This window comes from Aegilops tauschii, chromosome 1 (genome assembly GCF_002575655.3).
Source record: "Aegilops tauschii subsp. strangulata cultivar AL8/78 chromosome 1, Aet v6.0, whole genome shotgun sequence".
NCBI lineage: Eukaryota > Viridiplantae > Streptophyta > Magnoliopsida > Poales > Poaceae > Aegilops > Aegilops tauschii.
This window is the reverse complement of record NC_053035.3, coordinates 324,722,137-324,732,817: the sequence shown is the minus strand read 5'-3', so window position 1 is coordinate 324,732,817 and position 10,681 is coordinate 324,722,137. Positions and strand designations below refer to the sequence as shown.

Below are 10,681 nucleotides of genomic sequence, written 5' to 3'. Positions count from 1 at the left end.
CTGTATACCAGGGCAAAAGGTGTCTGGCCGGTGGCTCGATTTGGCGTCGTCCTGATCGACCAAAGAACCGCCGGCAACTCATCAATCCAGCGCCTTCCACTCTTGTGCAGCTTGTCAAAGGTCTTCGTCCTTAGGCCTCGCAACACTTCGGCATTTGCCCTCTCCGCTTGGCCGTTGCTCCGTGGGTGTGCCACGGAAGCAAAACAGACCTTGCTACCGAGGTATTGAATGTATTGCATGAAGGTGTGGCTTGTGAACTACGTGCCATTGTCGGGGATGACTCTGTTTGGCACACCAAAATGGCAGACCAGTCCCTTGAAGAACTTGATGGCTGACTGAGCAGTCACCTTTCTCACTGCTTCCACCTCCGGCCACTTTGTGAACTTGTCGATTGCAACGTACAAGTACTCAAAGCCCCCGACAGCGCGGGGGAAGGGGCCCAGTATATCGAGCCCCCAGACCAAGAATGGCTAGGAGAGAGGGATTGTTTGAAGGGCTTGAGCTGGTTGATGAAGCTTCTTTGAATGGAACTGGCACGCTTCACACTTGGTTACTAGTGCCGTCGCATCCTGGAGGGCGGTGGGCCAGAAGAAACCTTGCCGGAACGCCTTCCCGGCAAGGGCCCTCGACCCTATGTGGGATCCACATATGCCTCCGTGTATCTCCGCCAACAGCTCCAGTCCTTCCTCCCGGGGGATGCACTTCAATTTCACACCGTTTGGCCTTCTCCTGTACAGGACGTCATCGACGAACTGGTATAGGGCGGACCGACGGGCTACTTTTTCTGCTTCTTCCTGCTCCTCAGGAAGCTCCCCTGTTTGGAGGAATCGGACGGTATGCTGCGCCCATGCCAGAGCCTGGGGCTCGACGGCAAGGACCAAAGGCATTTCTTCTGCCATGGGAGCGGCTGTCTCTACGGCCAGGGCTTGACGCCCTGCCAGAGCCAGTTGCTCTTGGGCAGGCTCAGCGTCCGCGGCAGCACCCTTGCCGGCAGCCCCAGGGGGCTCGGTAGGAAAGTACTTGCCGGGACCTGACTTCCTCCGCTTGTTCTGCCCCGTTGATGGCCCGACGGATGGTTGAGTTAACCGGAGCAAAAAGGTACCTAGTTCCACAGGTAGCTTGAATGTAGCACGCTTTGACAGGTAATCGGCGATGTCGTTTTCCACTCGGGGGATGTGCTTCGCTTGGATACCGTCAAAGCGTTCCTCCAGCTTCCTCACCTCATCTATGTAAGCTTCCATCAGTGGGCTCTGATAATCCTTGTTAACCTGTCTGACAACGAGCTGCAAGTCACCCCTGATGATGAGCTTCTTAACCCCGAGGTCTGCCACGATCCTGAGACCGGCAAGCAATCCCTCGTACTCAGCAGTGTTGTTGGTGGACATCTCCCTGGGGAAGTGCATTTGGATCACGTATTTGAGGTGCTCTCCGGTGGGTGCGACGAGCAGCACACCGGCACCGGCGCCTTGCAGCGAGAAAGCCCCATCAAAGTACATGATCCAGTCGCAGTCTGCTTCCTTGCCAGGGAGAGTGGTCTCCTGGATTTCTTCGTCAGGCGTCGAGGTCCATTCTGCAATGAACTCCGCCAAGACTCTGCTCTGAATTGTCGAGGTACTTTTAAACTTCAAACCGAAACTTGATATCTCCAAGGCCCATTCCACAATCCTTCCGGTTGCATCTAGATTATGCAGTATCTGTTGCAACGGGAGGTGCGTGACGACAGTGATCTCGTGGGCTTGGAAGTAATGACGCAGCTTCCTCGAGGCCATAAGGAGGCCGAAGAGCAACTTTTGCACACCGGAATACCTTGACCTAGCCCCCTGCAAGAGGGAGCTGACAAATTAAACCGGGTGCTGCATCATCTTCTTCTTCTGCACCACCTCACTCAACTGCGCGGGCACTGTCTTGGTGGCATCAGACTCTGCCGGGGGCCGCGCCTTGCCGGCACCAGGCCCTGCCGGGGGAATCTTTGGCTTGCCATCCGCTGGTTCTGCCGCCGTCACTGCCTCCTCGTCGACCTCCCTCTGTGCCACCAGTGAGGCGCTGACCACTTGATTCGTCGCCGCCAGATATAGCAGCAACGGCTCTTGTGGTTTAGGCGCAACCAGTATTGGCGTGGAGGAAAGGTATTTCTTCAGATCTTGCAATGCTGCCTCGGCTTCTGGGGTCCACTCCATTGGGCCCGCCTTCTTCAAGATTTTGAAGAAGGGAAGGGCGCACTTGGCGGACTTGGAGATGAATCGGCTCATGGCGGCAACGCAGCCGGTGAGCCGACGCACATCTTTGATCCGCTTGGGCGCCTCAATCTGCTCAATAGCCTTGATTTTGTCTGGGTTTGCCTCGATCCCGCGCTGTGACACAAAGAACCCGAGAAGCTTGCTGGACGGGACGCCGAAGACACACTTCTCAGGGTTCAGCTTGAGGTTGATCTTGCACAGGTTGGCAAATGTCTCTTCCAGATCTTGCACAAGAGTTGGCCCGTCCTTGGTTTTGACCACTATGTCATCCATGTATGCCTCCATATTTCTATGGAGCTGAGGTTCAAAACCAATTTGGACTGCTCTTGCGAATGTTGAGCCAGCACTCTTCAACCCGAAAGGCATCCGTAAAAAGCAATACGTACCACATGGGGTGATGAATGCTGTCTTCTCTTCATCCTCTCTTATAATGAAGATCTGGTGGTAGCCTGAGTAGGCGTCGAGGAATGATAACAGATCACAGCCGGCTGTGGAGTCAACAATCTGGCCGATGCGCGGTAACGGGAAGGGGTCCTTAGGACAAGCCTTATTGATATCTGTGTAATCAATACACAGCCTCCACTTCCCATTCGCCTTGCGCACCACTACCGGATTGGCCAACCACGTCGGGTGGAGCACTCCTCTCACCAAACCTGCCGCTTCCAACTTCCTGATCTCCTCTGTGATGAACTCCTGCCTCTCCAGAGCCTGCTTTCTGACCTTCTGCTTGACGGGCCGCGCGTGGGGGCAGACAGCTAGGTGGTGCTCAATCACCTCCCTGGGAACACTGGGGATGTTGGATGCTTGCCATGCAAACACGTCGACATTCGCCCGCAGGAAGGTGACGAGCGTGCCTTCCTATTTGCTGTCGAGGGTGGAGCCTATGGTGAAGGCCCCTCCCGTGCCATCCTCCCTAACGGGCACCTTCTTAGTCTGCGGCGGCTCGGCTCTAGATCTCTTGCTCTTGTCGGTAGAGCTCTCTGGCACGTCCTCGATGGTAGCACAACACTCCGAGGAGGTGCGCTTGCCGGAGTGGGTGCGAGAGGTCTTGCCGGGCTTCTTCTTCCCTCCCGGGCCTTCAGCGGCAGGAGCAGGTGCCTTGACGGCAGCTGCTGCAACTGCTTCCCGGTAGAGTTGGTCGGCGCAGATCAGCGCGTCCTTCTTGTCGGAGGGGACGGAGATGATGGTCAACGGTCCGGGCATCTTTAGCATGTTGTAGGCGTAGTGTGACGCCTCCATGAACTTGGCTAGTGCCGGGCGGCCGAGGATCCCGTTGTAGGGCAAGCGGATCTCGGCCACGTCGAAGACGATCCTCTCCGTCCTGTAGTTCAACTCTCCTCCAAACATCACGGGCAGCGTGACCTTCCCTTTCGGCTGGCTCCTCCCCGGACTGACCCCTTGAAACGTGCCCGTTTCCTCGAGGTCTCCATCAGGGATTTGCAACTTTTTGATCACGACAGGAGAGATCAGGTTCAGGCCGGCCCCGCCGTCAACCAACATTTTGTTCACCCTGAGGTTGCGTATCGTTGGTGAGACCAACAATGGCAAACACCCGACCGCGGCAGTGCGGTCAGGGTGGTCCTCGGCATCAAAGATGAGGGGCGTGCTGGACCACTTCAGTGGCTTCTGAGCGTCGAACGACGGCTCTGCTGCTGTAATCTCACATGCCCACTGCTTGAGCTGGCGGTGAGAGGTATGCAGCGAGGCGCCGCCATCGACGCACATGGCCTCCGTAGCCTTTTGGAACCCTTGCTCACCAGACTCGTCGTCCTCGTCGTGATCATCGTCTTCTTGTTTCTTGTCGCAGCCCCGGGCGGGCCTCTCTTGCTGGTTGTCCTTGCCGGGGCGGCCTCCTTGGCCGCCATTCTTCTTGCCAGATCCCTCAGCACCGTCATGGTCCTTCTCCTTGTCCCGCCTCTCGTACTCAGCCTTTTGCTTCTCAGCAAGCAGCTCGACTTGTCGGCAGTTCTGGAGGTCGTGGCCCTTGGTGCGGTGGATCTTGCAGTATTGCTTGCCGGAGCTTCCTGGCTTGTCGGTAGCCGCCAAGGCCCGGCAGGCGGCGCACCCGGCAATTTCCTTGCCGGGGGCGTCTACCTTGACCTTCTTGCCGGCACCGGTATCGTCGGATCCCTCAACGGCAAGCATGGCCTTGCCTTTGCGTTTCCTGTTGTGACGCCGGCCCTTCTTCGTCGGGGTGGCGGCGTCTTCATCGGTAGAGTCGGTTTCCGCGCCGGCATCTTCCCCGGGGTACTTCCTTCCCTCTTTAGCCCGGGCACACCTATCGGCCAGAACGTAGAGCTCGGCCACATCCTTAACTTTGGTCATCGCTAGCTCCTCGCGCATCTTGCGATTGCGCACGTTCTGGTGGAACGCGCTAATCACAGCGGCGGGATGAACGTCGGGGATGTTGTACTGCACCCGGCCGAATCTCTGGATGTACTTGCATAGGGTCTCCCCTTCCTTCTGGGGAATGATATGCAGATCACTGGCCTGGCCATGAGCTTGGTGGCCTCCTATGAAGGCGCCAACGAACTCATGGCACAGATCCGACCAAGAAGAAATGGAATCCACCGGCAAGTGCATCAACCAAGACATCACATTGGGCTTGAGCGCCAGCGGGAAATAGTTGGCAAGCACCGTGTCGTCGCGAGCCCCAACAGCCTGCATCGCGATGGTGTAGATGCTGAGGAACTCGGACGGATGGGTCTTGCCAGTGTACTTCTCGCCGACGTCGGGCTTGAACGTGCGGTGGGACGGCCACTGGAACTGCCGCAGCTCACGGGTAAAGGCCGGGCAGCCCACCTCGTAAGGTAGGCCGCCGGAGCCCCCCGGTGCTGGGTGGTCCATAGTGGGTCCCGCCCGCTTGTCTGACTGGCGGCGCATTTCGCGCCGGCGCTCGACGGTGGTTCGAGCGTCTTTGTGAGCTCACTCTCGAAGGACCTGGCGCTGGTCGCGGAGGGTCCGCGGGTCGGACGACGCTATGGAGATGTTATCACAAGCGTCGTCGCGACGGGCAGACGCCCGCGGGGGCTGGCGAGGAGGAGGAGAGTGCACGGTGGCCGCAGCTCCCCCGGTCCTCCCAGCGCCAGCATGTGGTGGCTCGATGGAGCGCCGACCCAAGGGCCCCGCCGGTCGCGGATCGTCTTTGTTTGCGACGGCGACGAGGCTCCGGATGGTAGCCCTCCACTCGTCGAGCTTCTCCGCAGCAGGAGGGAAGTCAAGGAGCAGCTGCGCGCGCGCCAAAGCTTCCGCTGGCATGGCCGGCGGCGACAGCTGCATGGATCATGGTGCGCTTCAACTTCTAACTATTTTAGAAGGAGCTCCGTTACGACCCAGCGGCTGCGTGCCATTTTCGCCAGCGCTTCGACGAGCGTGCTGAACCCCTTCATCTTGCGGATGGCGCACAGGGCTCTTCCCACGGCGGTGCCCAGGGTCACCAACGTGGTGACGCTGCTCGGCGCGCGCACCATGGGAAGAGCGCGCGGTGGTCGCCGGTGTCTGTGTCTTGGAGGTCGCTGTGCCGCCCGGAGGTGGCACAACGACACCCTTGGAGGGCCCCGCGCCGCCAGCGGGGGGCCCGGCTCCGTCTTTGGATCTGGCGACATGCGGCCCGTCGTCTGGTGCGCGAATGACGCCGCTCGCCAGGCTCTGACTGCCTGGGCGATGCTGGTGCTCGCGTACCACGGCCCGGGTCCTGTCCGCGACCGGTCCACTGCTCATCCGCACTGGCACGGGCCGTTCGGCTCCCAACGAGCCGATCGCCGTGGCCGTCCTCTTCTTAGGAGCCGTGGCGACGAAGAACTGCTAGGCTAACTACTGGACCAGATTCTCACAATTGCACCACCCCTTACCTGGCGCGCCAAAGATGTCGGTGTGGAACGACACCTATGGGATCACAAGAATCCCTACTACGGTTGCCGGGGCGCGGGGTTGCGAGAAGAGTAGGGCTAGTAGACATCACAAGGATCGTTTACCCAGGTTCGGGCCGCGAGGATGCGTAAAACCCTAGTTCTGCTTTGGTGGGTGTATTTCAGAGAGTGCTTGAGCTCTCGAACTAGCTGTGGTGAGTGCGTGGTTCGAAAGAGCCGAATCCTTCTCCAGTATGCCATCGGCCTCCTTTTATAGTCGAAAGGGGCTGCCACAGTGGCACATAGGAGGTGGAAAGGCATACAGTGCCCTGAGCTTATCGCTCATATTACAGGACAAGACGCATTTCATGCGAAGCTTAGGTGTCCCCTTGCTTTATCAGGGGTGGAGGCGAGGCCCGTCCCGTCCGTCGCTGCTCCTCCTTGCTTCGACATGCGCCTTGGCCAGCGATGCGTGCGGTGCCATGTGGGCAGGCAGGCAACTGAGGTGCCGTGGTGGTGGAGCTTTCACGAAGATCTGCATGCGCCACGTAGGCGCTCGATGAGTTGGCCTGGAAACTGCATGTTGCCACGCAAGTGCCCGCCCAGCTGGTTGGGCTGGCAGCTGCGTGTGAACAGCGGTGGAAGCTTTGGTTGCCGGCGGGCCTGCTGGTGGTCCTGCTGGCGTCCTTGGCCTTGTCAGGTGGCCCGGCAAGGGTCTTGCCGTGGCGCGCTGTCATCCCCGGCAAGGGCCTTGCCGGGGGTCTGGTAGCTTTCCTCGGCAAGGATCTTGCCGAGGATCGTCGTCTTCTAATCCTCATCTGATCTTGAATATGTCTTCACAAAGATCTACATGCCACCACAGAGGTGCCTTCCCGAGCCCTGGCCCCACTTGGATGATGGTGTTGGGGACCGTGGGCTCAAGGGTGGCTCGCTCTGTTGGTGTGGGGCGAGCTGCCCCGGCAAGGGTCTTGCCGGGGGAACCTGCTTCGTCCCTCTGCTCTTTGTGGTCTTGGCCTTGGCGTTGCTCTTGTTATCTTGGGCTTCGGTCTTACCTTAGCTTACCTCCCCTGCTCTGCTTGGCGTGACCGTGGGCGCGGCTCCGACTGCCCATGCACAGGTAAAGGGGTACAAAAGCGTGCCCCTCCATTTGTACACCGACATCATACGGGTCCGGAATACTGTCACCATCGGAATAGGCCCCAAGCCCGCCATCTTGAAGTTGGTAGACCGACTCCGTCTCTCCGGTCGAGGACTCATCACCTGAGTAGATGAGAGTCTTCCAACCAGACACAGAATCCTCCGCAAGGTCCGTGCCATGCGCAAATCCAATGAAGGCACGCTTCCGGCCAGGTTGAACCCTCGCGGGTTGCGCACACCGAGCTGGCTCGACGAGGTCGGTGCCGATGTCCGGCTCAGGCTCTGATCCGCCAATCTTGCTGATGAAGACGTGAATCCCGCCGAAGGGGACCCGATACCCGTACTCGATTGAATCGGCCTCGGGGCCCCAGCCAGCGTCATCGATGTAGAGCCTGCCGTGATGACTCTTAGTCATCCTGCCAACGGCGTATCCCTCGATCCCTGGGAAAGAGCCCTTCAAGAACTTGAAACCACCATGCGCGAGCCCCACGGTGGGTGCCAACTGTCGTGGTTTTGTCACGGCAGATGCCCTTGTGAAAGGACTTAGGTGTGGAGCCATCTCAACGTAGGTTAGCTTGAAGGGGTTGAGCAGGATGAAAGACACAAGGTTTACCCAGGTTCGGCCCCTCACCAACGAGGTAAAATCCTACGTCCTACTTTGAGTTGTATTGATTGAGTATCGATTACAAGGGAGCGGAATCGCTTGACCTAGCTATCGATTGATTGTAACTTGAGTTAACTCGCCGCAGGGTCCCGCCTTTATATACACAGGTCGAGGCCCTGGGCTTACAAGAGTCAAAGTCGGATCACACAACACAACCAACTCGGGTTCTAAGTCGCCTTGCCTTGCTGGGCAAGTCGCCATCGGGCGGCTCACATCTCCGGGTTACAGCTCCACCTCTTAGTCTTGGGCCTTCAATAGACCCGCCTTGTAAGCCGCCTTCAGTCTTCATACCTTATCTTCTTGGGCCTATTCAGGCTTTTATTTATGAGTCGCCAACAGTGTAACCCGACCCCTCCTGGGCGGGTCACACCATGGGGTTATATCCCCAACACCTCCGATCGCAATTGGACAACTCTGGTTGAGGGGGTTAGGTTTAGCTAATAGGTGGGATGTGTAGGTGGCAGTGGGCTGAGAAGAGAGGCCCGACAATAGTTTTAGAAAAAATGGAAAACGTGTGAGATTTGACGGCTATAGTGCCGCTATAAGTTTATACGTTGGGGTATCAAATGACCCTCAAATGCGACAAAATTTGGCAGGCGGTCTACCTACGATATAATAAGACCACACACCAACTTTCAACCCATTCCGAGAACAGTTAGTTCCCACTTAATATTTCGGAGATGTCGCGAGCACGTGCAAGCGTGTGGTTGGTCTCAGAACGGTCAACGACGAGAACAGAGAGAACTGACAACTACGAACGGATGCAAGTTTTATGAAAACATGCGGATGCAATGCGCATGATCCCATGATGAAATGCAACAAGCAAATAAATCACACGGCGATAACGAAAATAAATGGAAGGCATCTGGAGCGTCGATCTCGGGCTGTTACACCGCACCTAGCCGATCCCCTATAGTTAATGGAGTAAAAAAATTGTGTAGATTTTGTGTCCTAGACACATCAACTTCAAACACTACACAATATATATCATGAGAGTATTAAAATTAAAACATGCATAACATAACCGTCATAACATATAGTTTTATCATCACGAATTTCAAATAAAAACATGCAAAAAGGCATCACTTCAAACACAATGAAAATCACCACAAACATAGCATGTATATGATGTGGTTCGAGCCAACCTCCTTGGCGACCACCACTCAAACGAGGTCCTTGGAGAAGAAATCAACACCACCATGCTCCCAGCCACCATCACCACCGCCACCCTCTCGGCCACCATCAACACCACCACCCCGGTCACCACCAAAACTCCTAAAGAGAGGCTTCTAAGATCTCTCCATGAGTGAGCTCCCAATACTTCCTTGCGGTTTCATCCATTGTGTATGGATTCATGAACATGATAGCACGTTCTTCAGCCTTCTTGGCACCACGAATCCTCTCCTCCTCAAGTGCAAGCCTATGCTCCTCCCCCTTCATCTTTCTCTCTTTGGCCTCCAATTCGGCCTTCCACTTCCCATCTTCCAACATCTTGAGCTCATTCCACCTTGCCATCTTCTCTTCTTTGCGTTCGGCCGCCAACACCTTCTTGGTCTCAATCATGGCCATAAGTTCTTCTTTGTAAGTGCCACCGAATGCATTTATCTTCTTTATTTGTTTTGCAATCTTGTTTCCTTCTGGTCTATTGTTGGCATCTTTGTCAACCTCGTTGTCCTCCTCAACAGATATGCTCAACCTTGATCTCTTTGGAGTGGTCTCCGTGATTTTTTGGATCCACTTCTCATTCTTGCATAGCTCTTTGTAGCAATGATGCAACATGAAGGGCTTGTAGCCGAACTTGGTGTTCCTATAGTTGAATAGTTCTTGGATGTAGGGGCCATACTCCACCACTTGCACACCGCTTGGTGGTGCATTATTCACCTGATCGATGCAACCAGTGCTGGGAAACATGGAAAACAAAAAAATGCCCTACAATCACTGGAGCCTTAGCAGTCGAGTTTTCAATTCAACCACACCTGGAAAGCTAAATATGTGCGACAAAGTATTTAGTAACACAATAGTATGATAGTTTGATAGCAGCAGTAACAGTAACAATAATAGTTTTGTAGTGATTGTAACAACAACAACAATAGTAGTAGTAGTAACTTAGCAAAGATCAATATGAGAAAAGTGTATGTATTGGATCAGTGATGGATATTTGTGTTGGATGAAATTCATCATATAACAGTCACAACCTAGAGCGATAAACATTAGCTCCAATTCATCAATTCAATGTAGGCATGTATTCCGTATACATTCATACGTGCTTATAATAAGAACTTGCATGATATCTTTTGTCCTACCCTCCTATGGCAGCGGGGTCCATAAGGAAATCTAAGGGATATTAAGGCCTCGTTTTAATAGAGAATCGGAACAAAGCATTAACACATGGTGAATACATTAACTCCTCAAATTACAGTTATCCCCGGAGAGTATCCCAACTATTGTCACTTTGGGGTCTACATTCCAAAACAATAAAAGGTGCATACAACTAGCAGATAGGATCAAGAACTAAAATATATTCATGAAAGCATAGAGGGTTCATATATGAAATCTTGGCACTCAAGGCCTAGTGACAAACATTAGGCATAGCAAAGTCATAGTAACATCAATCTCAGAACATAGTGAATACTAGGGATCAAGCCCTAACAAATTGACTAGATTACATGACAAATCTCATCCAACTCCATCACCGTGGAAAAATCCTACGAAGGAATTACTCACTCCAGGTGTTGAGCATCATGGAATTGTTGATGAAGACGGGTTGGTGATGATGATGGCGATAGCAAAGCTGT

At 54.9% G+C, this 10,681-nt stretch overlaps 1 protein-coding gene across 1 annotated transcript; it reads right to left on the bottom strand.

Annotated features, from left to right (window-relative positions):
* Positions 1–9,161: 9,161 nt before the first annotated feature.
* LOC141030817 (uncharacterized) lies at positions 9,162–9,797 on the bottom strand. The gene has a single exon (XM_073506186.1). It carries the CDS (start codon positions 9,795–9,797, stop codon positions 9,162–9,164), a length of 636 nt encoding a protein of 211 aa, XP_073362287.1.
* Between the last annotated feature and the right edge of the window lie 884 nt (positions 9,798–10,681).